Source organism: Culex pipiens, chromosome 3 (assembly GCF_016801865.2).
Source record: "Culex pipiens pallens isolate TS chromosome 3, TS_CPP_V2, whole genome shotgun sequence".
NCBI lineage: Eukaryota > Metazoa > Arthropoda > Insecta > Diptera > Culicidae > Culex > Culex pipiens.
This window is the reverse complement of record NC_068939.1, coordinates 1,215,093-1,241,811: the sequence shown is the minus strand read 5'-3', so window position 1 is coordinate 1,241,811 and position 26,719 is coordinate 1,215,093. Positions and strand designations below refer to the sequence as shown.

At 37.8% G+C, this 26,719-nt stretch overlaps 2 protein-coding genes across 6 annotated transcripts in view; one reads left to right on the top strand and one right to left on the bottom strand.

Moving 5' to 3' along the window:
* LOC120428400 (elongation of very long chain fatty acids protein 7-like) overlaps window positions 1–26,719 on the top strand; it is a 318,557-nt gene that overhangs the window by 174,507 nt on the left and 117,331 nt on the right. The gene's annotated exons all lie outside the window — the stretch shown is intronic.
* LOC120428391 (hippocampus abundant transcript 1 protein) lies at window positions 365–26,652 on the bottom strand. 5 transcript variants are annotated; one of them, XM_039593396.2, is made up of 13 exons: window positions 17,741–18,283; window positions 9,423–10,408; window positions 6,250–7,052; window positions 5,763–5,858; window positions 5,387–5,577; window positions 5,172–5,313; window positions 4,912–5,103; window positions 4,646–4,854; window positions 4,475–4,561; window positions 4,314–4,411; window positions 3,889–4,257; window positions 3,605–3,665; window positions 365–1,888 (listed from the first exon to the last, which is right to left on the bottom strand). In XM_039593396.2, exons 2-12 carry the CDS (start codon window positions 9,499–9,501, stop codon window positions 3,628–3,630), a joined length of 2,304 nt encoding a protein of 767 aa, XP_039449330.1. In that variant the 5' UTR covers window positions 9,502–10,408; window positions 17,741–18,283; the 3' UTR covers window positions 365–1,888; window positions 3,605–3,627. The 5 variants fall into 5 exon arrangements, with proteins under 5 accessions (XP_039449330.1, XP_039449331.1, XP_039449328.1 ...); XM_039593397.2 differs by having other exon boundaries at window positions 3,901–4,257; window positions 17,741–18,282; XM_039593394.2 differs by lacking the exon at window positions 3,605–3,665 and having other exon boundaries at window positions 17,741–18,281.

Genomic DNA, 26,719 nt, shown 5'->3' with positions numbered 1-26,719 from the left:
TTTACAGTTGTGTTTAGCTTGCTGCCGTTCTTTCCAGAATAAACTCTCAACACGATTCTCTTCTCTGTTACAACTCTCGTCTCACATAATCACCATTCTCGGGAAATTACTCCCCTTTCTATAATTCATTATAATTTCTAACTTAGTGTAACCTATACTGGGATTTTCATTTTTCATTTGCCTTTTTACAGTTTTTTTTTTTGTTATCCTTTTTACGAACGTTGGTAGCAAACAAATTATTATCGTCAACACTAGTCTGTGCTTTGCCACTCGCGTGAAATTGTCAGCGTGTAACGCCCACTCGTTCCCACTAACTCATTTACAAAACACAATCCATACATCAACTATCCAGCACACATTTCAATTGTTTTTTATTAGTTGTTGTTGTTATTGTTCTACCATTTTGCTCCACCCAGTGTATTTAACAAAGCTTTCATAAAAAGTTGTCTTTACTAAAATAAGTTTTGTATTACAATCGTGTTGTTATTTGTTTTGTTTTGTTTGTTTTTTTGCAACCTCAACTAGGGGTAAGTAACATAGTCTGATTGTTTATCCTGCTTTGACGAGGTGTGTGTGTGTCCACTTGTATCGTGCGTTTTTTAATGTTTTCAATACAAATGGCCGCGGTAACAGAATGTATCAACATTATTTTAAATTTGTTTTGTTATGCTTGCTGGTTGAAGGTCTTGATTTGTTTTGCTTCTCGTGTCCTCGCCGATCTCACTATACAGATAGAGGATTAGGTTGCTTAGCTGTTTATACACTAATCTATTTAGCATATTAGTATTTTCTCTATGTAACTATGTAATCTTTGGACTAACTTTTCTTTTGCCTTCGTGTCTGTGATTTTAGCGAAGAGAAAACAAATAAACTAGGGCAAATATTCGTTGAATTATATTTTTTTCAGGACAAATTTCAAATGCAAAACATGCTCAAAAACCATAAAATTATAACAATTATAAAAATGGGTTTTAAGTTTACCCAAATGTGATGTTAACAGCTGAAATGTTTTACAATCGCTAATTTCACGTTCATCAACAGATTTTACTCCTCCTCCACAATTGTTGTTACCAATTCTTGTTTGCCTACAAAAGTCCTTACGATGCTATTATCACTCTTTGATTATAGGTAGTAACAAGTCATTTCGTTTTTTTTCTGATCCACGTTCCATTCGCTCAAAACCATCCAAGTTGTTGAATTTCCGATGTATGCTACCGAATATATGTTAAGTATACTTTGTAGAAATTGTCAATTTAGACCGAATTTTTGCTAAATACCAAGAACCTATCGTCGCATCAACGCAAGAAATTAATTGCTGACTAGATAAATGGCATTGTCCATTATGGTTTTCTCACTCCCCAAAAATAAAACCAGCCAAGTGGCTCCAGTTTTGTTTTGATTATTTTCTTAAATGCCAATTATTGTAATCGCTGTAACCGTTGATCGCAAACATTTAAAATGCTAACCAACCTAGGTGTGTTGTCTTAATTTTAATGTGTTTTTTTTTTTCATTACAAACAACCGCTTCGAAATAGTAGCGGCGATACGAATGGAAAGAAGGAAAAACGAGTCAGATGTGTTTGTGTTTTGTAATAAAATTAAATGTTTTATCTCAAATAACCAGGTGAATGATTTACTTCCATCCTACTGGATGATTATTCTGAGATGTCTAGCTTAAGATTACAAAAATAAATTGTCCTCTACGGGGCTGTTGTGTGTTGTGTGGCAGCACCTAGACGCACACCTCTGCGCTTAATCTTACTCAATGGCGGCTGGTCGGCTTACAGGAAAAACTATAGCTGAGCAGAATCTTGGTGCATGAGAGGTGACAGCGGGCCAGCGACTTTGCGGCCCCGTTCGTACTCGTAATCCACGTCCACGGATAACCCTGAAAAGGGCAAAAAGGGAGTTCATGAAGGAAACTGGTCGAATTTTGGAAACTTGTTAGCGCACACAAGTGGAGGCAATCTCTCGCTTCTACATCACACTTTTTTTGGCTGTTTGATGTGCTTTTTAAAAATCACAATCGTACTTTTATGATGAAAAAACTAAACTATTTAGTAAATTTAAAACACACTTTAAAATATCCTTTAATTCTACAAAGCAAAACAGATTCTAATTCAAAACACAAACTAGGACAACTGAAGCTTATTTCAATGCTGTACTATATTGATTTCACTACCAAGCAATTCTTCAAGAAATCGTCTTTTTTTGAAGTTTTTTTTTTATTCGGAAAAAATTGAGGGACCGTCCCTATGACAAAAGAAGTTATTTTGCATCATCATTTTTAATGGAGATTTTTTAGAAATTTGACCTTTTTCCTGGCAAATTTCACCGGATTTGTTCTATACGGTTGTTTTGCATGCCACACTAGATCGAAAATCATTTATTTGAAATCCGGTTGTTAAACTACTTATTTTTCCTGTAATTTTCGAATGACAAAAAGGCCTACTTTTCATCGCCTAGAAAAAAAAGACCGGAAATAGTAGTTTATGCAACAAGTTGCAAAATGAAGTTTTCTTCAGAACACGTAAATTCATCCAGCGAGGTTCACCAAGGTTGAATGAATACGGTGAGTGCTAAAAAAAACTAGTTTTGCCACAAGTTGTTAACAACATTTTTTGGATTGCCGAAAAAATCTCTTTGAATGGAATCTAAAGTCGAATGTCCATGTGGTTAGTCAATTCACCGTTCTAATAAAAACATATTGAAAAGTATTACTTTTCGATGCAAGTGCCCAAAAGTTTAACTTTTCAGCATCCATTTCAGTGTTGAAATGTAGAACTTTTCAGTCCTTGTATCGAAAAGCATTATTTATCGATTTGAAAGCTGGTCCTACAAAATCAAGGTGCACGCTCATTCAAAATCAATGTTTTCGGTAAACTCGAAACTATTTAGAAATCGAGCAAAACAATGTAAATGGGCCAATGTCAAAGTGTAAACAAAGAGTCTTTCCTGCTCACGTCAGTTGATGTTTACATTTAGAACGAGCAGAATAGACTCTGTGTTTACACTTCGACAATCGTCCAATTGCATTGTTTTGCTTGAAATGAGTAAATGGTCAAAGTTTAGTGAATTTCCAGCAGCATACAAATTGACTGAAATTCACCCGGATTGGAGTAAAATCTACCTAAATTTGACAGTTCACCGATTTTCTCATTTCTGAGAAGGTTCGATTTTAGCGAAAACTGAGTGATTTGAAATGAGTCTCTATCTTTGTATAAAAATAAACACAGGCCTTTGGTAGCATTAGAGACTTGAATAGATGATGCAATTATGCAAAATGGCTTTCTTGGTCACAGGGAGAGCCACAACAAAGGTTGAGCCAAATCACTCGATGTCTGGAGAATAACTCTGGTGATTTCCCCAGTTAGTGATTGATTCCTTGTCGAAATCAGAGTAAATCACGAAATTCCAAGCAAAAATATCAACAAAAAAGTTAGAGTTCGAATATTGTGTACATTGGAGAAGAATAAACAAAAAAATAAAATCTAATCTAATATAGATAAGAGTTAAACTTGCACGTACAAGACTGTCTTGTGCCTAAAATGGTGGGTAAAGGTAATAAAAATAAAAATATTACGTGACATATATTTTCCCTTACAGTTGCAAATGATCAATCGCCAATTAACACGTTAAAGTTATGTGGTTCCTATAGTCCGATTCTGCAAATAAATGGATGGGAGGAAACAAAAGAAAAGAAACAAAATCAAAAACTGATGCATGCTTGCACATATATTCATTCAAAAATCATCTCCACCAATTACCCAATTGTTAGAACTACACCAAATCGCATCCGGAACATGTTAATCCTTACCAAGTCACATACACCGAAAGCAAACACAAAACAAACAAAAATAAAAAAAAGGTAAAAAGAGGAATAACTACTTTTTTTCTCACCCGATGGCCTCCGGATGGTATCGCTGGGCGCTTCCGGAATGAACGCGGCCACGGCAATGGCACAGATTACCATCAGCGCGCCAAAGACGAACGGCGGTCCCGGCATAAACTGGGAGTACTCGTCCTCGATGATGTGATGGCCGGCGCCCAACCCGCCGTGCAGTGTTTCGTTCCGCACAAACTTGGCGTCCAGGGCGCCTACGCCACTGCCGACGGCCGAGTGTCCCAAGCTGCCGCTGCCGCCGTTGTGTTCGTCATTCAGGTCCACGTGGAACACGTAGAAAATGACGCCAAACATGGCCGGACCAAGGCCGTTGCACAGGCCTCGCATGCCCGTCACCATGCCCTGGACAACTCCTGAAACAGGTATGATTGTGAGCAATTTCAGGTGTGGAACTTTGGTCAATTCTTACCCTGCTGGTCCGGGTTCGAATGTATCGATACGAATGCACTGATTGCTGGATAAGTAATTGACGCAAGCGACGCTAGGATTCCGGCAGCCCACATCATCCTGCAAACGAGTCATAACTGAGACATGTCCAAACGAATGCGCAACCACGAATGCTCGACTTACCACATCTGGCTGCCAAATCCGTACCACAGAAGTTGTAACATTTCAAACAATAATCCTATTATTATAGTACGCTTAGCACCAAGTGCCCTGAAAGCGCGGTGAGCAAAAGAGAGAAAGGAAGCAGTTACAAAATATACCCAAGACGAATGGAAATAAATGTCGAAGACTTACTTCATTAGATCACCCAGAATGACCTGCGCAAGTATGCTTAGTATACCGACGACAGCGATAAAGATAGACACGTCTATCGAGCTGAAGTGCATCTTGAGCTTCAGGTAGACAAAGATGCACGAATACTGTCCAGCCTCTGGCAAGTATGATAGTAATACTGTGACGCACTGCATTAGGATGGTGTGGTCCAGGCCAACCTTCCGTAATGCCTACAAAAGAATGAGTTTGAGCATGGGATATCCCTTCCCGAGGTCAAAGCAACTTACCGCGAACGGATCCGCCTGCTCCCAGCTGATCGGTGCTCCCCACGAGCTGGGCCGAACCTTTTCCGGTAAACTTTCCGGCACTGCTACTAGTATAAAAAATACATCTAGAACTGCGATCGCTGTCGCTAAAGCTACGATAAGAGGTTCCGAATATTTGTCATTCAGGTAAGCGCCCAATGCAGGTGAAATAACCTAAAAAAACCACACAATTCATTACAATGCATTCGAGATTTGCTTCCATATCAACGACGTTGACTTACCAAGCTGGCAGCAAAGGTGGCCGATACGAGCCCGTACGCCCGGGATCGGTCCTCGACGGTCGTCACGTCGGCCACGTACGCAAACACGACCGAAAACGTAACAGCGAACACGCCGCTAATTGAGATCATTGCAAAGAACCACCTAAAACGGAAACGCACCGGGGCAACACGTGAAGCAATTCCAATATGGACCTGAAGCTTTTTGGCACACTCACCACGAGTTGATTGACATCAGCGGGATGGGGGCGCAGGTGAAAAACACTGTTATCAGCAGGAAGAACTTTCGACCCCACACATCGGACAGTGCACCGATGAGCGGGGCGCTCAGAAATGAGAGGATGCCCTTGATGCCCATCACCAGGCCGTTCATCAGGAATGTGTGATCGGGGAAGGTCTGATTGAGCACCTGTTGGCGGTGCCATTTCCGGAATATACAGAAGTAGAAAAAAACGTTACACTTTGACCGTAACCGGAGACGACCTGCCAGAATCTATTTTTGCCACTCGCGAAAAATGAAGAGCGGTTCAGTTCTTCGATTTCAACGCCTAGTTCACAAATAGTCCTTTCGGGGGTAGGAATGAAGATACTTACGTTTATCACGGGCATCGTGAGCAGACCCCACGCGAAAAACTCCAAAAATATCACAACTAAGGCATGATACACGCTAGGCTCACCGATGCCGGAGCTCTGAAAGAAGAAAAGTAGAACGTTAGGCTGGATTAGTAAAGACATTAAAGGGTGAAACAACATCGTCAGTCCTTAACTTAATTCAGCGAAAAAAAAGTTTCTAGAATTATGAACGGCCGCAACTTTTGGCACATGCCAAATTATCCAAGCACCAAATGTTGGCCCTATCGCAAGGGCAATTAGTATAAGTGGATTTAGCACACGGCACCAAAGTTCCAAAGTTTCGCTTTCGCCGCAGCAACCGAAAGCTTTCACTGAGCTGGTCACCGAATGTTACTGAATGATTAATTATTTTTTCCCGCAGCACCGAGCGGCGGTCTACCACCGAAAGGTTACTGCAGATTGAAAATTTCACGAGAATTTACAACAAAAAAACCCAAATTTTATTAACCTTGCAATGATTGAAGATGACCCGTAGATAGTAGAGCAGGTTCTGCTTCTGCTTCAGCTGCACCACCGTTGCGGTCGGTAGTCCGCTGCAATTGCTTAGGTTCGAAGGCGTCGTTGTAATTTTGCTGTGCTGCGGCGGTGGCCCCCCACTCCCCCCTGGGTGGTCTCCGCCAGAAGCAGCACCAGTTTCGGTACAGTGCTGGTGGGCACCACTATTAACACTATTATGCTCGTTGCTATCACTAACAGGGTTGTCAACAATATTAACACTAGTATCGGGGCACCCGGCCCCCGAAACCACGTTCAATTGCGACTTGGACGAGGTCACCGTGGCCGTCGTGGCTGCCGAGTTGGTCGATGTCAGCATCGAGTCGTCCTCTTCCTCGTCCTCCTCGGCGCCGGTGTCAACCTCGATTTCACAACAGTCGGACGAATCGGCCCGGTGCCGCCGGGCTTGCTGCCGCAACTGCTCAGTCCGTCGGTAAAACCCGGTTTCCAGGTCGTCCAGGTCGACGCCACAGTCGTTTCTACATAAGCTACTATTACTAATCATTGGCGAGGTTTCCTCAGGAATATCACAACAGCTACTGCTACGGCTATTATTTATGCTTAGATAATTGCTGACTTCGTCCGGATCGACGATCGGCGAGTCGCCGTTGATCGACGACGTCGATGCCAGTGCTTCTCGACCACCACCACCACCAATCGTAACAACATCCTTTGCTAGGCCTTCCTCTCTGGTAACAACGTTGGTTCTATCACAGATTTCGTCATCACATACACTTTTCCGGCGGATCGGCATTGCTGGGAGAGTTGATAGATTAGATTAGATTTCAAAGCAATTCAGTAGACCATGAATATGTGGTTTTCTTAGTGCGATCCACGGGTACAAGACAAAAATTTATAGGTCTGGCGAATTTTTCTGAAGATTTTCCCAAGATTTCTGACAGATTTCATACGAATGTGCACGGTCCAACCAACAGAAAAGATTGATATTTCGCTAGACAGCTGTCAGATATGGCGCCTGATATGTCGTGGATATGGAAAGTCATTCAACAAAAAAATGCGTCTAAACTGCACGATTTTTGCCTTGTTTCGCCAAACGCTCTAGTTTACCAGTAAATTTTCGAAGGGGTTATTATTTTCTTACTCAAAAAGCATTTGAATTAAAAAAAAAGTGCATCCAACTTTGAACAAACATTGTACACAATTTTGAGCTAAGTGAAATTAAAATTTTCAGTTCTTGTTGATAAAGATCTCTGAGCCCAATCAAATGATTTGTAGAACATAGTAAAACGCTAAGAAATGTTTAAAACGGTAAATATGTCATGAAATGCAATAAAAAAATAAATTTAAAAAATGGGGGGGAGATCTGAGATTTCAAAAAAGTGTCGACGTGGTTTATGGATAGTCCCTTAATAAAACTACAGAGTAATTCTCTAAGATTTCGCAAATCGACTTTGCTTTGTATGACACTTTTTGTATGCATTCCCTATGCCAAAAGAAGTAATTTATTAGGTTTTCCGGGGTATGTAAATGTATGAAATGCTGTATCTTGAGAAGGGATTTTCTGATCGATTTGGTGTCTTTGGCAGAGTTGTAGATTATGATTAGGACTTTTCGGAAAACTCATTCGGAAGAACATTGATAAAACTAATATCACAAATAGTTACATAAAATCCACAAATACCTGATTTTTTTAATTTTCGATTTTTTGGATATATTTATTTTAGGGGATTAAAAAAGACATCTTCTGAGCCATAGTGCGTGATGGTAAAATAACTGGCTACGAAATATGATTTTTTGAAAAAAAAAAAGTGTTTTATGTAAAATATTGAGAATCCAGTAAAGAATATTTCTTGTTTTGGTTAAATGAAATTTGCAATCGATAGGAACTTGAATATATTTCTTGTAAAATGTATCGTTTTTAAGTTATAGCTTCGATTTTTTTAGGTTAGCTTGTCATTTTCAACTGACGGAAACTATTGTTCCAATTTTCAATATTAAAAATTGAAACTTTTATGAAAATTTCTTAATTTTAAAATCAAGTTTAACTTTCGAAAAGGTTGACAAATAGATTATTTGTTGTGTGTGAAAAATCTAATGAAACTTAACTTGAATCGAAAAACTAATGATGCAACTAACTTCTTTTGACGTAGAGGATTAAGGATTAAACTAACACTGTAAAAAATGAGCAAGGCTACCATTACTAAAGTTCATGTAGTGTCTAGAAAACTACTTTTCAAATTTCAGGGTTAATTTTTTTTTAATAAAATAATTGGGTCCTAAGCCATCTATTAATTTTTAAAAGCAATAAAATATTCTTCCAAAAAAGCTTTTTACAAAATTACGCTCGTATAAAATGTGATTATGTTCAGACAAATAAGTTTATCGTTGTAGACAATGTCATCGACCATTTATTCTAAATTGTAGGAACCAATTAAAAGACTATCAAATTTTATAACATACTTTAAATATTTGATAACATACCGAAACATTTAAATCTCTTAAAAAACATCAACAATTTCAGTAATAGCGGGATATATTGATGCAATGGATAGAAAATACTAAGGTTTGTTCAAGGATTCATACTTCACAATTTTGTTTAACTGGCCGCATTTAATAGTTCAAATTAAAAATTATTTATATGTTATCTATACATAAGAAAAAATATGTTATTAAAAAAAGGAAATTTGGTTGTAGGGTCGAAGGTTGCGCAGCCCACCAGCAAACAACTATGATTATATTTAAAAACAACTCTCAGGCATTTTTTTTTTTTTGACAACTGATGGAAAAAAGACACTAAGAAATAATAAATTATTTTCGTGAATTGATATTCGAATGTGTTAGCCGGAATAAAGATTAATCAGACTCATCAGATCAGACTTTAAAATAAAGTAAAAGTCAAACTATATGTTTCTGATAAGTCTTGGTGAATGTCTGATTTTCCAAAATTTACATACAATTGTATAGAAATTAGATGCAAAATGTTCAAAATTTGATAAAAACTTCAGCTCGAAGGTGGAACTCCCACTGTAATCAATCAAATGAGCAATTTTTAGCAAGACAATATTATTTTTTGTTTTTGATATTTTCGTATATCCGTGGAGCACACTACACTAAACCACACTTCATGTATTTTAAAATAATCAACCTGAAACAATCCTAAATTACCTTTCCGCTGCTCCACACCCTCCACCCTTTCCTTGACCTCCCCCTCCCTGGACGGTTGACGTTGCAGATTGCACTCCATGTTGCCTCGGTGTGGCCACCACCCTTACAACAACAACAGCTGAAGGAGCACCACTATTGTCTGCACTTCTCTCTGCCTCCACTGATCCTCGTCTGCTGCTGATGCTTCTCCGTGATGCTGCTGGCCACGTTTTCCTGAAGCGTCCCCGTCGTCGTCGTTGGCGTCGTCGCTGGCGATGGCGTCGCCGTTCTCGCACTCCCAATTGAACTCATTGAAGCATTCGAGGATTGTACTTTTATTTCCACTTCACTTCGCTAGACCAAGGTCATGCTCTTCTGTTATCTGTGCGATTTCTGTCTGTGTGTGTGTTGCAAAATATCTAAATATAGAAAATATTTCTGCGATTTCTCAATAAAAATGACTGTACACACTCGTCGTTCGCTTAAATAGATGCCACTTTCGCTCCTAGCTTCGCCAAGCCCCGGGTGTGTCCGCGGACCTTCAATTGAACCGCCGAGCTCCAATCTGCTGCCTGGTATGCAAATGTTACAGCGGATGATGCTCTTTATCTCACCCAATCTGGACGTACTCCCCACTTGTTGGCTTGATGCTCGATTTACATTCCCAGCGTCGGGTCGGGTCGTGACCGTCCGACAGTAGGTGGGGCGGCGGCTGGACACGAGGACGCACTACTGTTGCTTATTGAGATTGACCGGTCTAAATTTATCCTCGCCGGGACAATGCTTGGATGTCACTAGCTAATTTGAAGTGCTGGAGAGTTTGAACTGGATTTTGTTATTCCTTTTTGGTTTTAAACAAATAGTTGGATTTTTTGGTAAATATTTCACTTTTCTTCTATGTGGTTGATCAGGCACTGAACGTTGATTTTGTTTGCAATCTATTTGACATGGGTTACAGCATTCTTTTGCGCGATTTTTTTGTGAGTTTAATGTCTACTTGTTCTGAACTGAAATTGGATACCAAATTCACATGTAAGCGTTTTGCGACCTGAATGCCAGAAATGTGATAGCATACATGGCAGATGATTATACAATTAAAGGGATTGGGTTACCAGATATTTCGATTACTGTAATCTAAACAAGTTTAAAGAATACCATAAATCAGCATATTGAAATACAACAATTTTATACTACAACATTTAATAGGGCCATCCATAAATCACGTTCTATGACCAGAGAAAACAATTTGCCTTATCAGTTCGTCCAAAAAATTCTCCATACTATTCTGGCAGTTTTCCATTAAAAAGGCTATTGAAATATACAAAAATCTGTATTTTGAGATTTTCTGATCAAAAGTAAAAAAAAAAAAGAAAAACAAAAGAAAATTTATTTGACGTAATTTATACATGAAAAATCAAATTTGCAAGCAAAAAACTACTTTCATACTTTCGTCCCATTTTAAAAGTCAAAAAAAAAATAAAGTATCGTGAAATTTTCCGATCTCTAGAATAAAAATATTTGCAAAAAAAAAAATCAAGCGTACCATTTGAAAAAGCCCAAAATCATTTGCTTTCGACCATATAAATAATTTTAATTTCGGAATTTTGAAAATATTTTTATCAGAAAGTTCACTTTCATTTTTTGACATGGAAAATCAAACGCATTTTTGTTAACTTATCGGCACCGAAAAATTCAATGCTATTTTGGTGATGCAGATTTTTTTTTCGGAGGCTGCATCTCAGCAAATTTATAGGAAATTTTCGAATCCCTTCGATTTATTTTCACAGATGGGCAAGCTTGGTTATGACTTTTAAAGATAAAAAGTTACGTTTTTAATGTTTAATCAATTTTTAGTTGATGTAACTCTAAAACGGGGCAAGATATCGAAATTGAAATTCGATTGAAATTTAAAAAAAGTGACCACGTGGTTTATGGAAGGTCTCATACCATATTATGATATTGATACAATTTGGCTAATATTTTAAAATGTTTTCGTCTTTCACCCATCGCTTCGAAAAAATCTCAAAAATTTTAAGAAAAAAATGTTTGTTTTCAAAAAATACTACAGTTCACACAATTATCACAATTACCCGAAGGCCTCGGAATAATAAAATAATAATAATCGAAACAAAAAAAGATTATTTTTTTCGTTGTCTTATTCGTATGGCCCCCATCCTACGCTAAAGAGATTAAGAATTTTTAAATTCAAGATGGAGTTGATAAAAAATTTAAAAAGCTCATTTTGTAATTTATTAGGCAATCAACAGTTCAAATTTCACTAAAATGGGGCAAGAAGTAAGAAAATAAAAAAATACGAAAACAAAATTTTGCAAATGATTTAATAACCCTAAGTAAATACCAAAAAAACAATCGGATAACCGAGGCTTCGGATATTCGAGTCTGGCCTGTGTTTCAGTTAACTGTTCAATGATTATAGAGGGTTCGAACATAAACTACGTGGCAATAAAATTAAAAAAAAAATCTGGTGTTGTTTTAAACATTTTTAAATGTAGTTGACGCTTATTGAATTGTTCTGTACCGTAAACAACAAACAATCGGAAAACTCGATAAAAATCATATTCTTCATAAATTGTTAGAAAGTTGTCAAATATTGATTAATTTTCTGTGGGATATTAGCTTTATCCTGTAATCGAATTTTCTCCCCGAAAAAAAAAATCCGAAGAATACCTCCAGTTGGAAAACTTAATTTGTCAACCCCAGCTGTGAGCAGATAACGATGATTATCGTCAAAACATAAAAAAGCCGCCTCCAAAACGTTCAACTGAGCAAATTCTCACCGCCCAGCACGACATCCAGCAACCATTTACGAGAGCAATAGCAAAAACCACGGGATGCTGCTGCTTCAAATTAAGAAGCAAACCCCGAAGATACGATATCCCTGACCTACATTTTTGACTCGTTTCACGCGAGAGCTTTCAATAAAAGTTAATAAACGACTGTTCAGCATAATTTTTAGAGCGTGTCAAGCGGTTTCTTCTTGGATTTGCCTTAAATCGAAACAAAGTGGAGACGCACGGTTAATAGTCTTCACAAAGTACCACCAGACTCCTTCTGAAAAGTGCCTTCTCTTAACAAAGTTCAATCGCCACCATAAGCTCATATTTTATTCAGGCGACATCTTTCACCCGGTGTGCAGTTCATTGAAGATGCCCGCAAGCTCAAGAATGAACTGAAAAAAAGCTTTAAATCACGAGGCTTCCGCAACCGCAAGGGGCCAGTTAGGTTGAGTGATGATGGCTTTTCCGTTCATGAATAAGTAAGCTCGGTTCAGTCATGAGAATATTTTTTTTTCTCTCGTGTAGCTTTTATAAACATCTACGTGAGAACACACCTCAAACCGAACAACGAAAAACAATTTTGTTTCTCATCCGGTGTTTTTGCGGCTGTCATTAGAGCAATTTGAGCTTGGCCAAGCACGCAAATATTCGTTTTCATTTGCCCTAGTCTAGTAATAAAGAGCAGTTGTTGATCGATTAGTTTTCCACCACGACGGCTGTGTGGTTCGTCATACTGCGGCAGCTCGAAGAGCCGAGATTTTCACTATCAATACCCGAGGCCACCATTTTTCGAACGAAGGGACGGCAATTTTAGGGGTTAGACCAGCAGCAGCGGTTCGTGTGTGGATTTACCGACAAAACCACCTTTCCTAATAAGCATCGGTCACGGAAAACGGAACTGTCGGCATGCAAATGAAACCGAAAAGTATACACAATAAAATATCGACTTTTCCTGAGGATAGACGGCGCCGGAAGTGGCAGGAAGTGATGGCGAGCAAACACTTCCGGGCTGGGTTTTTTGAGGTGCTCCAAAGGGGTTACTAACAAACACCATGCATCTTTAATATTGGCTTCACAAGTTCTGACAGAGCCAGTACCTATAACTGAGGTCATTCCGGCAGCTAGATTCAACATTGTTAGCCGACGAATATCGTTAAAGTGACATCTGGCGTGGAACTGCGCATGATCCGAAACTTCCATTCCTGCACTCAAGAGCGGTGACCAAGTGTGTGTGTGTGCGAGTTTGTCGCCACTCTTACTTTCAGTGCAGGTGCACTCGTGCCAGATCTGTGCTGGGTACACGTGCACCGAAATGGTTTTTGTTTGCCATTTTTTTATAAGAATTGGTTGTTGTTTTGATGTGAGAAAAAAAACTAACAAACGAATCGAAATAGGATGAGCCAATCCTGGCGACGGCAAAACTGGCCGTTGATAGTTGGTTGAAGGAAATAGGGCCGGGCCATGACATAAGGTCGGCTCTTTGGAATATTGCCAAATTGAAATGGTCGGGTGGCATTTCACACCTCTGCAGATACTGTCAGAGATGATTAAAAAAAAACAATTGTGAAGAAACATCAAAGAAAATTTTAGAAAAGTGTTAGGATGTGAAGCAACAAGTCAAAGCAAATGATTTAGCCAATGATTTAAAAAAAAAAATTTTTCATGGGTCGACTATGGCTGTGATGTTTACTAACTTTTCGTTGCTCAAATAAAATTTAGTATGCAGTATTTTTGTAATGTGCAAAGCATTTTAAAATAAAAAAAAATATATTGATGATAAAGGGATCATCGAGAGCAAGAGGTATTAAATCATAGAACGAAAATCAAAGCATACTTTTTCAAGGGACTGAAAAATTAATTGACAGATGGAGCGAGTCGACTGTAAATGCAAATTAAAATGCTTACAATGAAACAAGAGTAACATTAAACAAGAGAAGTAAAGTTTTTCGTAGAACGAAAATTGCTCAAAATGACACAAGAAATATAAAAAAAAATCGAACAAAAAATTGGCGTCAATTCACGACATTGGATTTGATATTGTTGAGATTATTTAAAAATCTACCCTTTTATTACATCTATTAAAATTATCTATTTTCATAATTATCGAACAACTCAATAGAACTAAACAATTTCTCGATTTATTGTTAAAGTAAAAAAGAGACATGTCTAAATAACTATCAATCATCTATTTTTTCTTTGATCATTAGAGCAACTCTCTACGAAATCGGCCGATTTCGACCATTTTTATTTTTTGTATTTTTTATTTGGCTCAAACTTTGTGGGGGCCTTCCCTATGACCAAATAAGCTATTTTCCGTCATTGGTTCACCCATACAAGTCTCCATACAATTTCGGCTGTTGTCCATTCAAAAATGGTATGTAAATATTCAAACAGCTGTAACTTTTGAGTGAATTTTCTGATCAATTTGGTGGCTTCGGCAAAGTTGTAGGTATTTTTGAGGACTATTGAGAAAAGAATAGGTACACGGAAAAAAAATTGCAGATTTTTTAATCAACTTTTTTTTCACTAAAACTCAATTTCCCAAAATACGTAGCAACTTTTGAGCCATAGAGAAACATGGTCAACAAATCTGCCGCCGAGTTATGAATTTTTGAAAAAATAGTGATTTTTGGAAAAAATCGAAGTTTCACGCAAAAACAAATTTGACCTTATTTTTTAATGGAAAATTGAATTTGCCATTGAAAACTACTTTGTAGATTTTTTGATAAAGGGCTTTTTGATTTTTAAATCAAGACTAGCTTTTTAAATGGGCGTAATATTCAATGTTTGGCCCTTTAAAATTGTTAGTCTTGATTATAAAAGTTTCAAGATATTTTTTTCGAAAAGATCGGAAAATTTCACGAATGTTTCATGTTTTAACATTGAAAATCGGACCATTAGTTGCTGAGATATCGACATTAGAAAATGGTGGGTTGTTTTGGTGAGACTTAGAAAACTTCAATTTTCCTGTTTCTTTTTCTTAAAGCGGTTCTATCTCAGCAACCCGAGATCCAATCTTCAATGTCTCTTAGACAATTTTATAGCAAATTTTCTGAACTTTTAAAAAAATATTTATAGAAATGGTCACTCATGGTCACTATTTTTAAAAATCGAAAAACTGCAAATATTTCGCAAAAATCAAACTTTCGGTGGCTATATCTTGAAAACGGAGTCCTTTATCAAAAAATCTGTTAAGTGGTTTTCGATTGCAAATTCAATTGTCCATTAAAAAATAAGGTCAAATTTGTTTTTGCGTGAAACTTCGATTTTTTCCAAAAATCACTATTTTTTCAAAAATTCATAACTCGGCGGCAGATTTTTTGACCATGTTTCTCTATGGCTCAAAAGTTGCGGATTTTTGTCCCCTAAAACATATCAAAAAATCTCGAAAATAAAAAAATACGTATTTTGGGAAATTGAGTTTTAGTGAAAAAAAAGTTGATTAAAAAATCTACATTTATTTCCGTGTACCTATTTTTTCTCAAAAGTCCTCAACAATACCTACAACTTTGCCGAAAACACAAAATTGATCAGAAAATTCACTCAAAAGTTACAGCTGTTAGAATATTTACATACCATTTTTGTATGGACAGCAGCCAAAATTGTATGGAGACTTGTATGGGTAAACCAATGACACAAAATAGCTTCTTTGGTCATAGGGAAGGCCCCCACAAAGTTTGAGCCAAATAAAAAATAATGCAAATAAAATTCATTTCCGGTTTTGGTAGAGAATTGCTCATTATGATCATTATCTAGACATGTCATTAACGCCTTCTAGGACATTTATATTTGCGATATTGAGTAATTCGGTAAGCCTGTCACTTTACAAGCAATTAAAGAAAATTTATATTTCTGTAGGTAATTTGTCCCATTTCAAAAAAATATTTAAAAAATTCTTGAGTTTAACATTTTTCAAAGCAACTATAAGGCAAGATTTGTATGAGAATTTGGTTGAGATTTTTTTTGGGTTTGAGATTTTATTTTTGGGAAAAAAATCTGAAAAGTGACAATCTTATAAACATTTCTCAGTTTACGGCTGAAATATTAAAAAAAAGGCGAAATTGAAATTTTGTAGGTAAAAACTACAAATAATTATGCTCAACCAAGTGAAAAATATTATACTCACTAGAAGAAAGTTGTTACTAAATTGTCCCCGACATGAATGATTGACAAACATTCGATGGATAGATGTTAACATGTAATAAAAGAATCTGTCATTAACTGACTAAATCAACTATTTTGACTTGCCTGGTGCTTCACATCTAATTTCCTTTTCACCTCAAGTACTTGAGTACTATTAATCGATACCCAAATAGTCGTCCCCTTTGTCTTCCCAAGAGTGACCTCTGACCCATCCAAAAACCCACCAGACCTGAAAATGTTTGCTCGAGCAGCAGCAACACAGCCTCAAACGCAAGTAAATAAATTGATTTATGATGTTATGGCAGCAGCACCAACCACAAAACTGTGGCTTCCTCGTGCGATGCAAACCAAAGTCGCGGCGTCATTTTTTGGGGGGCTGTCCTTCCCAAAAGGGCTCCCCAGTTAATGTCACAAAGTTTATGCGCTTCGTTCATCTCTTATTGGCAAATCCAGTCAGCTTGGGCAATAAAAATCATGGACATAATACTCGCACAAGAACTTCTATTCTTTTTTTTGTCGTGTTATTTTTCGCGTTTTTCGTGTCAAGTCAATCGATTATATTTTCTGACTGTTTTTTTTTCAAGTCTCTCTCTCTCTTCGACGTTGCCCACGTCGCGTTCTTTGCTGATATTTTGCTGCAGACGACAGCACTTTCTCACTGGCTGAACCAGCCAGCCAAGCCAGACTGCCAATTCTTTTATTCCAGTTCTGAAAGCGTGCCATGTATGAATTCATTTCGGTGTTGAACATAAATTTTCATTTAGACAGTTTCAAATCGGCTTTGTTAATTCTGCTCAAGAATCGAACGTTAGACAAATTGTGCCAACCAATATATATACACGTATAAGAACATCGCCGAGCAGCGTCCTCAGTTTGGACGTTATGTAACTCAACCAACGCGTTTTCTCTCGATTTTGAACCCCACTTGAATGAGAATATTTATTTTCCCATTCGCGCTGACCAAATTGAACACTTTCAAGAGGTTAATAAACATCAAATCAAACACATTTCTGGCATTCAATGATCCCAATCCCAGTCCCAGCGGGAAGCTTCCTGATGGGCCACGTTACATAATTAAACACTTTGTTTAGATTTTCAGCATCGCGAAAACGCTCAATTTCCTGTTCCTCTGGGAAAATCTTGCTGCTCTCGTGTGAAAATCGAGATTTTCTTCTCGACACGTTTTCTCTCTTTCACTCTCTCTACACTGTTCAGTGTCGATGGCTGCCCCAACGCAGAGACACTCTGGCGAGTCTGGCGAGTCCTCTATCAGTCGTTTTGTTGATGTTGTTATTCCTCTTCTTCTTCGACAAGTTCAACCATTTGGGCAGCATTTTCCTCTAAGTTTCAAGTTCACCAAAGATTTACACTGACTGATTGCAACTTTTGATAACCAACCATTTCCGATGTTGTTAACTCTGCAGGCAAACACACTTTTTCGTCGTTACAAATTGAAGCACTTTTCCAACACACTTTGACGAAAAATGTTTCGTTACAGCAACTAAAACAACTCAGCTAAGGTTAGTTATTGTCAGAGACACGGGGGACCGAGATCGATAATTGCGTTTCTGTTTTCTTTTTCGTTGCTCTCGCGACTACTAAAGCATAAACTGTCGCGGTAAAATATGGCTCCAAAGAAGTTCTGTTTTTTTTTTTTCACGTATAAAAACTAGAAAAACCGACGGATTTTCAGCAGTCAAGTATGTACACAACTAGTTTAGGGCTAAACACTACTGGAAAGGGTCGTAACTTTGATGCTCTTGCGTTTCCTGTGCCCCTTTCCTGATTTTTTTTTTAATTTCCTCTTCTAGTTAGTAGTTGCAAGTGTGTAAGATGGCAGGACCCAAAAGCACTAAAATCAAACATCTACTGTACACAACAACACATTGAGCCACGACGGAAGGCGACAACGGACTGCGCCGATTCTGGCCACCGCACACGACACGACCACGGCCAACATCCTCGAAACGAAAAACGAAAACGAAAGAGCAGCGGGCTCCTCTCTTTGCCGGTGTGCTCTCTAACCTTCGGGTTACGTTACACGCTGGAGTGTTCCGAAATTTGACATCTCCAGCAGCCCAGCGAACCGTCCGCTGCCAACGGTTGCCACACGTACACTAGTGTGTCGTGGCTTGACGTTTAATCCGTCTGCTCTGGCGATCACTGCCAGGGCAGTGATGCTGCTTTTTGGGGAGAAGATCAGCAACTGTTTTAGATTTTTAATTTTGAGTAAAACTTTGTAAGCCTTGCAAATATCCCAAAAACCAATTTGATCTGTTGCCAAACACGATCACTTTCACCTTCTGGCAACACGAGATCCCACCGCTGAGCAGTGAGCAAGATATCAGCTGTCTTCGCCGCTAGCCAGAGCTAGGACGTACGTCACACGGTACATAGTAACGCTATACTATCGTGAAGACAATTAGCAGGTGACTTCGGGCCATTAAAATTAGCAACTCGATTGTAGATCATACGATTTCGGTTTTGTAACCGATTTCTTGTAGATTGGGGGGTAGGATTGTACCGGTTCGGGTAGCGTTTATTGATTTGCTATAAATTTATTATGAAATGGAAGTGGAATGATTTCAGTCTATAAATTCACCAAAAGCATTCTTTACTGATTTAGATGAAACTTTTAAAATTTAAAACATATTTTGTTGTAAATACCAGGGATTTGGAAGATGGGAAGAACTGGCGCTCCACGTTTTTTAATGGGATAAGGGAAATTCTCCTTGGTATCCCTAAATAAGTATCGCTTGAAGTTGGGCGGCTTTGAGAGAAAACAAACCTATTTAAAATAGTGCCTATATGAGCAATATAAAATATTAGATGATTGGTTGAAGGGTAAAAGTACAAAATAATAATAATAATAATTTAATGCCATACTTTCATACACTTAGGAGCCCAGGGCGGCGAAGTCCTTGTAAATAAAAAGGAAGACACTAGTGGTTGGTACTAGCAATGGTGGCCGACAGCTATAAAGTCAACTTCGTTCGCTTATTTGAGACCTAAAGAAAGCCATTCACTAACATTTCAGTCCAAATTTGTGCGGTTCATAAGCAAAATCGAGTGTCCGGAATTCGAAGCAAAAGTGTCCGGATTTCGAATCATGACGTTATATCTTACATGCAAGGAATACGTTATTGTTTTGAGCTAAAAGTTATTAATTTTTAAATAAAATTGAATTTATTTTTAAATAAATTCTTATTTATTTTCAAATAAAATTGTATTTATTTAAAAAGAAAATAGTTTTTTTTATTAAATTGACAAAACCTTTAAAAAGATTCTTTAATTTCTTTTAATCAAAACAATAACAATTGACTCGGTAGTTCAGCACCACCCTCACAAACCACTCTCGCTCCCTCTTTTCCGCTCAGCTGAGCATTTTACGCTCTCTCACTCTCTGAGGAATTCTCACCAAACAACCCTGCACCTCATTCAGAGAGCAGAATATTCAGAAGACATCAGCCAGTGCAGTGACGACATGCAGTTCGAAAATGTGTTCCCCCCACCTCCTGTGCACTGTCTGCTTCCAGGTGATTTAGCTCGTGAATCGCAACTTGTGAGGGGGTGGGGTTGCACGTGCCTGCAAGAAGCAAACACACACTCGAAAAAAACGGAAGTGCAACTGTTTACTAGCTGATTTGCACGTTTGTTAGGTGCATTTTTAAGACAATAATAAATTAAATTAACAAAAATATTAAAATAAATATTACAATTTTTTAATGCAAAAAAAAAATTCATTTTCAGGAAACCCAATCCAAGAGACTGCCTCTAAAATACTTATCTTTAGTAGAAACTCATCCGGTTTGAAGGAACCATTAGTTTATGAAATTAAAAAATGCAAAATATTTAAATTTGGCAAACCGTCAGATGGTCACAAAAAAAATCGCGCAAAGCGGGCATATCAAAACATTCGTTCCACTTATTGTGGCCAATTGAGAGCGACAATGATGACGCGATGGACGCTGGTGCCTTCCCCAATTGACACTAATTAGCCAAATTAAGTCACTCTGATATTCATGCGCCGTGCGAATGACGTAATAGCTAGAGTTGTTTTTTTTTTAATGATTTTGATTTTAGAGTAATCAGAAACTAAGAAATTTAGAAATACGCTCCAATAAATACAGTCATATTTTTTATAATCACGGTTATTTTTAAGCAAACAATCTTTCAAAAATTACCTATTTTTTGAGCACCAAACTAGGCTAGTACAAATTTAAATTAATATGTTCGTGTCTCGGCTCTGGTAGAGTTCGACGAGGTAAATAGCAATAAAAAAAAGCTAAATTAAAAATTTCAAACTAAGTTTTTTAAAGACCTCGAAAAAAAACATTTGGATGATGTTGGGACAAGTCTATTTTACTGAAAATATAATGAAAAGCATTTTTCTGCGTTGATAATCATATTTAGCATATTTCGACTTGTTTAAAAATATTAAGAATGTTTGTACAATCCCGATTACAGTACCGACAAAAAACGGTTTTTTATTTCGTTAATACTTAGATATGTTTATAACTAATGATAGCAAAACAATTTTTCTGATGTAAAATGCATTTTAGAACACTTTTTTTATCGTAATGTTGAAACTATGACTTGCATTTTTTTTATTATTATTATTTCACAAGGCTCTATTCATTTCTTTCGGACTATTAAGACAAAATAAGTACATTTCAAATTGTGGTTTTTGGAAGAAAAAAATCGGAAATATTGTGAAATTTCGAAAATCATTTTAAGAATTAAAATCAAACTTGCAATCGAAAACTACCTAACACATTTTTTGAAAAAGTGCACCATTAGTTACAGATATTACAGGGTGATTTTTTTTAATTTAAAAAAACTTCACGGGAATGTTTTCAAAAGCGGAATTTTTTCCAGATTTAGATTTTTCTTGCTTTAGATTTTTCACGATTTTCGGTATAGTTTACTTAATTTTCAACTGCTGAACAGTTCGGTAAACTGAAAATTACAAAATTTGGTAAAAACTTATCGAAATTCGGTAATGAAGTTAATATTATTCATCGTGCAACCGATATTCGGCAAAATTTTGTTCATTTTGACGAATGGTTTTCCAATCTAAATTTTTCCAATTTTTCAATTATCGATTTTGCTAATAAAAAAATTGTGTAACGACTATTTCTGATCCGTAATAAAAAAAAGGCATTAAGCGAATAATTGTCATAATTGATTTAAAAATATAACTATAAAAGGTAAACAAAATATTTTTAATACTTAACAATGGAGTGTGCAAACTTAAAAAATCTATGGCATTCATTTTACTATGATTTTATTGTTGTGGTCTTCCACATAAGTTTTTGGGATGGGGCACATTTTGGTCGCTGTTATTTGCCCAAGTAATAATAAAATTCTGTATTCACGTGATATTTCTCCCTGCTTTGGTTAGGACCCGGGTCTCCCAAGGCGCCTGAATGTTTAAAAAAATAATAATAATAAGCATTACTTGAAAGAGTGACTAGAAATTATGAAAAAAATTGAAACAACCAATCAAAAGCAAATGTTGTTTTATACAATAAAATAAATGAATATCAAAACACTTAAAAATTTAGAAAAAATTCCGAAAACCACAAAAAGTAAAATGATTGGAAAAATAGAACTTTATCAGCATAATTTCCAAATCAGCGAAAAATTCAAAAAATTGGCAGTTGAGGGTTACCTAACTAATCCCAAGTACAGGAACTAGCCCTCAATTCCCACTTCAATTATCACCGTTTAACACCTCACTGATAAGTAAAGTCTCAGCTTAGCACTTTCCCGCACGTTAGCGGAAGGTTCTTAAAAGTCAACAAATGAAAAAGGTGGATCCGTTTCTCACCTTCAAGCTGCTATCCCACCTTTGCGGTTGACGAATGGCTCTGCCAATTTTTCGGGCCGACATGGCATGCAACTCACCTTTACCTTGGGAACGCCGAAAAAAGGGGGGCGCCACCGAGCAGGTACCGCTGCGGTATCGTAATTCATTGAAAATTTATTGTAACTGACGACATGGAAAATTTGAGACTATCGCTGACCTGGGTCACGGGTTACGGATTGAAACTTGGTTTTGGCTGACATTTTGATATTTTGTGAATGCTCTATTGACCTCGGAATGATTCGTTACTGTTCCGAATTTCGTCATCAAATACTTGTTAGTAACAGCAAAATGTCTAGTGTTTACTATAAGTTTTAATCTGTTATGAAAATTTTACTCAAACATGTGCTGACTCTAGCCAATACAATCTAACCTGCCAACACAACCTGATAAGAGACCAATTGGAGCATTTAGGAGAGCCAACTTTTCCATCGCGTACCGTACACTACTTTATTGGTGTGTATAGTACAAACAGTTACTAACAGATGCACTTGATTAGATTGTTCGTGCCTCAACTGGTCATGTGGCTTCGTAATCCTGCGTGTCATCATTTTATGCGTCACAACACTTGAAGGCGTGAATCGATATTTATTGATTTTTACTTTTTATGTTCTTTAATGTGCCATGATTTCAACCGAATACAAGTTTGTAAGAGTTATCAGCTTTATGATTAACATTACAGAGCAAATGTCTTCAAAAAAATACTTTGCGACATAGTTCAACAATGAAAACACTCATAACAATTTTCATAGTTCTCCAAAACTCAATGAATCGCAGCCACTCGGCCAAGTATTTGTGTACACACAAACCACTTTGACGTGTGTTACAAATCCATACGAGCGCACCACTCTCGTCGTATGGTCCCCGGCCACTGCTGAAGCTGCTGGTTGTGGAGAGGCAAAAAAAAATCAAAACCTGTTTCTCTCATCACTGCACATAGCTAAACCAGATACCGACCGCACCTTGAACTTCAAGCCGCCGGACATGGAAAACTGCCATGAGGAGCTGCAACGAGCAGGTTTGGCCCCAAGCTGAGTATTTGTTTGGGTTGCATCGTGAAGTAGGTTTAGTAATCTCAAGTAATGTTTTGTTGATTTTGCATAACTACAACATTGAAATCTTTGATAAAAGCCAGTTTTGCCGAAAACTACACAGTAAAAAGTAGTGTAAATTTGGAAGGTGTAATTTTGGAAGGTTGAATATTACCTGTAATACCATGGTTTACCATTTAAACCTAAATTTAGACTGAAAACGTGGCATTACACCAGAAAAGCGGTAAAATTACACATTTTTTTTGTGATATAAAAGATGTACCTCTTCCCAGATGTAATATTACCATATTTTGTTTTACTGTGTAAGAGCAAACCGCGGTTGTCATACCATTTACAACATTCCGGTACGAAAACTGGCCATTGCACTCGGTAATTAAGCAACATTAACAACCGCTTGCAGTCGGACGTGACTGGGACGGGAGATCAATCAGCTTTAATAGCGTACCTCAAATCGCGGTAATTGCGCCCGAAAAGGGTTGCGCTTGATTGAAATTCAAGATGAGTCCAGAAAACAGAAGTAAACATTCGGGTTATCGTGCAAATATGACGTGTGAGGTAGGTCAGTAGTTGCGAACAAACTGACGCGTTCAATCAAACAGTGAGGGATGACTCATCGCGTTTTTTTTGCGATTGTGGTTTTGAGTCACGAAGCATTGGATAGTGCTGCGAAAGTAGAGTTTTTGGGGTACATGCAAATCGTTTTAGGATTGGCAATAAAATTTGAGAGGTGAAATTTAGAGAGAGATGGAATATTTTATCAATTGGTTACTTTAGACTGAATGTAATAAAAAGACTGATTGTAATACAGAAACAATGACAAAGATATCATAAGGTTTTGGGCATAGCTTACTGTGGGACCATATTTTGGTATCCGCAGCATATGGTATGGTACCAAATTTTGGTATGCAATTCCACATTTTGATATTGAGATATTTTCAGAATTCCTGCATACAAAAAAAGGATTATCATGATTTAATCTTGTTTTGGCAATAGTATAGGTATTCTTGGTATACCAAATTTTGTTTTAAGTAGTCTTGTATTACTATGACTTTTGATATTTCAACAACTATTCCTGATTTACCATTAAGTAAAACAGTAATTTTATATTTCTATTTTATTTTCTTGTTCTCATTTGATATTTCTTGACCTTTTAAAGTATTTTTTTTTTCAGAATGATTTGGCATCACTTTTATTCTGCTACATTCCTACAACATTCCAGTCAAATAACCTTGCCAATTTGCTAGCAAACGGTACTGCTCCTACCTATTACATATTTTGAATAATTTCTCAGCTATATGCGCAGCTATTGGCACCCCGCAGAACCAGCCATCCTCCATACAAGACATTGAACTTCATAATCGAATTGAAGGTAACGCAAAAGTGCAAGAAAACTCGAAAAAAACACGAGGCATCAATAATTACAAACGGTGCACAGAGAATGAAGTTGGAAAGAAAACAACGCGCAAAACCAATTCCGGGTACAGCCGAAAAAAAAGCTTCAACTCGGCTGGAGTGCAAAGAAATGGCAAACAACAGCCCAGCTCAACGGTGCCATTTATGACAGCTGTGTTTCTTGCCAGTTTTATTGATTCCACAGTGTCATTGTGCGCTGTCCAAGGACAATTTTACCTTTTGCTGGTTATTCATTGATTCTAGGACTTGGTTTAGACACGTCAGTAACGTACGTAGCCAAGAAGGTAGCGTTTTATTTTTGGTGGTAGATCAAATTCCCGCGAGCGAAATCCAAAATGGAAAATCGATACTCTTGACCTCGCTAAATGTGTCGAATCGAGCCACCTGTTTCAACCATTCGTGAACGTGTTGAGAGGTTGGCACACTAATTGATCCACCAATAGAAACGACATTTCCAGAGCCAACTGAAGCGAACAGACAGACGCACATTTAATTGAGCGCAATTTCCGAACGCAAACTGTTTGCTGGAGGAAGAGACGTCGTCAGCAACAGCAGCATCGGTTTGTCGATTTGCAAGATGTGTTGCCTCTGTGTTTGGAAACGTTTTGATGCAAATTGGATTGGCAGTGGGTTGAATTGAGTTGAATTGAAAATGGAAAGCTTCCAGAACAAATATTATAAACATCGATTTGAAGATTTTGCTAATAATATGATAAAAAATAATTCGAAGAAATTTCCTGAAGAAATTATAAACGTGGGTACATTCAAAAAACGGAAAAATCTACAAAAAAACAAATTCAACAGATTGAAATGTTTTACTAGAGGTAGAACAACCACCTGCCTGTTCTTTATCAGTTCCCACACACAAAAACAAAAAAAAACTAGCGGCCCACAGCAAGACACGCCACACGGCTGCTGGTGCCTCTCCACTATCGTGTTTCGTGTGAGGCTTCTTGCTACGTGCGCTGATGACGCATTCCGTTTGTTCAGCAGAAACAGAACCGAAACATACAGTGGCAAATAAGAACGAAAAAAAAACCCAAACTGGACTGACGATGTTTGTTTCTAGCTGAAGTGCTGAATGATATAAATAAGTAAAGGACGTATCCTTACCGTGATGACCCCGTCCTTGATGATGGCCGGCTTCTTGCTCCGCAGCACCATCATTGGCTTCTTGAGGGATCGCTTGGTCATTCCCGAAACGCTCCGGAACGCACAACTTTACGGCGATCTGCAACAGCCAGATGAACACAACAGCAGCAACAACAGGTTTGCTTCGCTGGATCCGTAGCGAGACACGGTTCCAGTCAAACAAAGGTTAATTCAAGCAAAATAAAACCTGCTCAAGCGGAACAAAACAGACGGCGGTGGCTGGTTAAAAGTTCCAGCACAGCAGTTTCTTTTCCCCGTTTAATAATCTCCACAATGAATCGATTCAACGGGAACTTTTCATAATTAGAATTATCGACTTCTAATGTGCACTTTCTATGCTTGTCCACGACGACGGCGAGGGGGGAAAAATCAATTCACCAATGTTTTGCACACGTCGCGGGGGAAGAGTCTTCCGAATGTCCTCTTCCTTACCGTTCCTCACAACAAACCAGCCTCATCCTGACCGATGCCAAATCGAGCGCGAATCCATTTCGGAATAGTTCTGATCACCCAAGAGTTGCATTTGGAAATTTCATCACATTTTCTTTCCCACGGTCACTTCCTCTTCCCTCAGGCTCTCAAGCACACACACACTCACGACTCTTCCTCCGTCGAAACGGAATCGAAATTCCGGAGTTCAATCCCCGACGACTGCTCCCCCTAACTTTCACAAACACGACCGGAGGGGGGCGGCCACCGTGGCACCGGAGCCTTCTACCGGAGGTCACGCGTAAAAATAAAGAAGCTTCAATTTCCAAACTTCCTGTGAATGAAAATTTCTTTTTTCTCATCAACGAACGACCGCGAATCGCAGCTCGAAAAACGCTCTCAGCAGCGCACCGAACCTGATGACTGAAGTTTGCTGTTCACTTCACCCACACATAAACACGG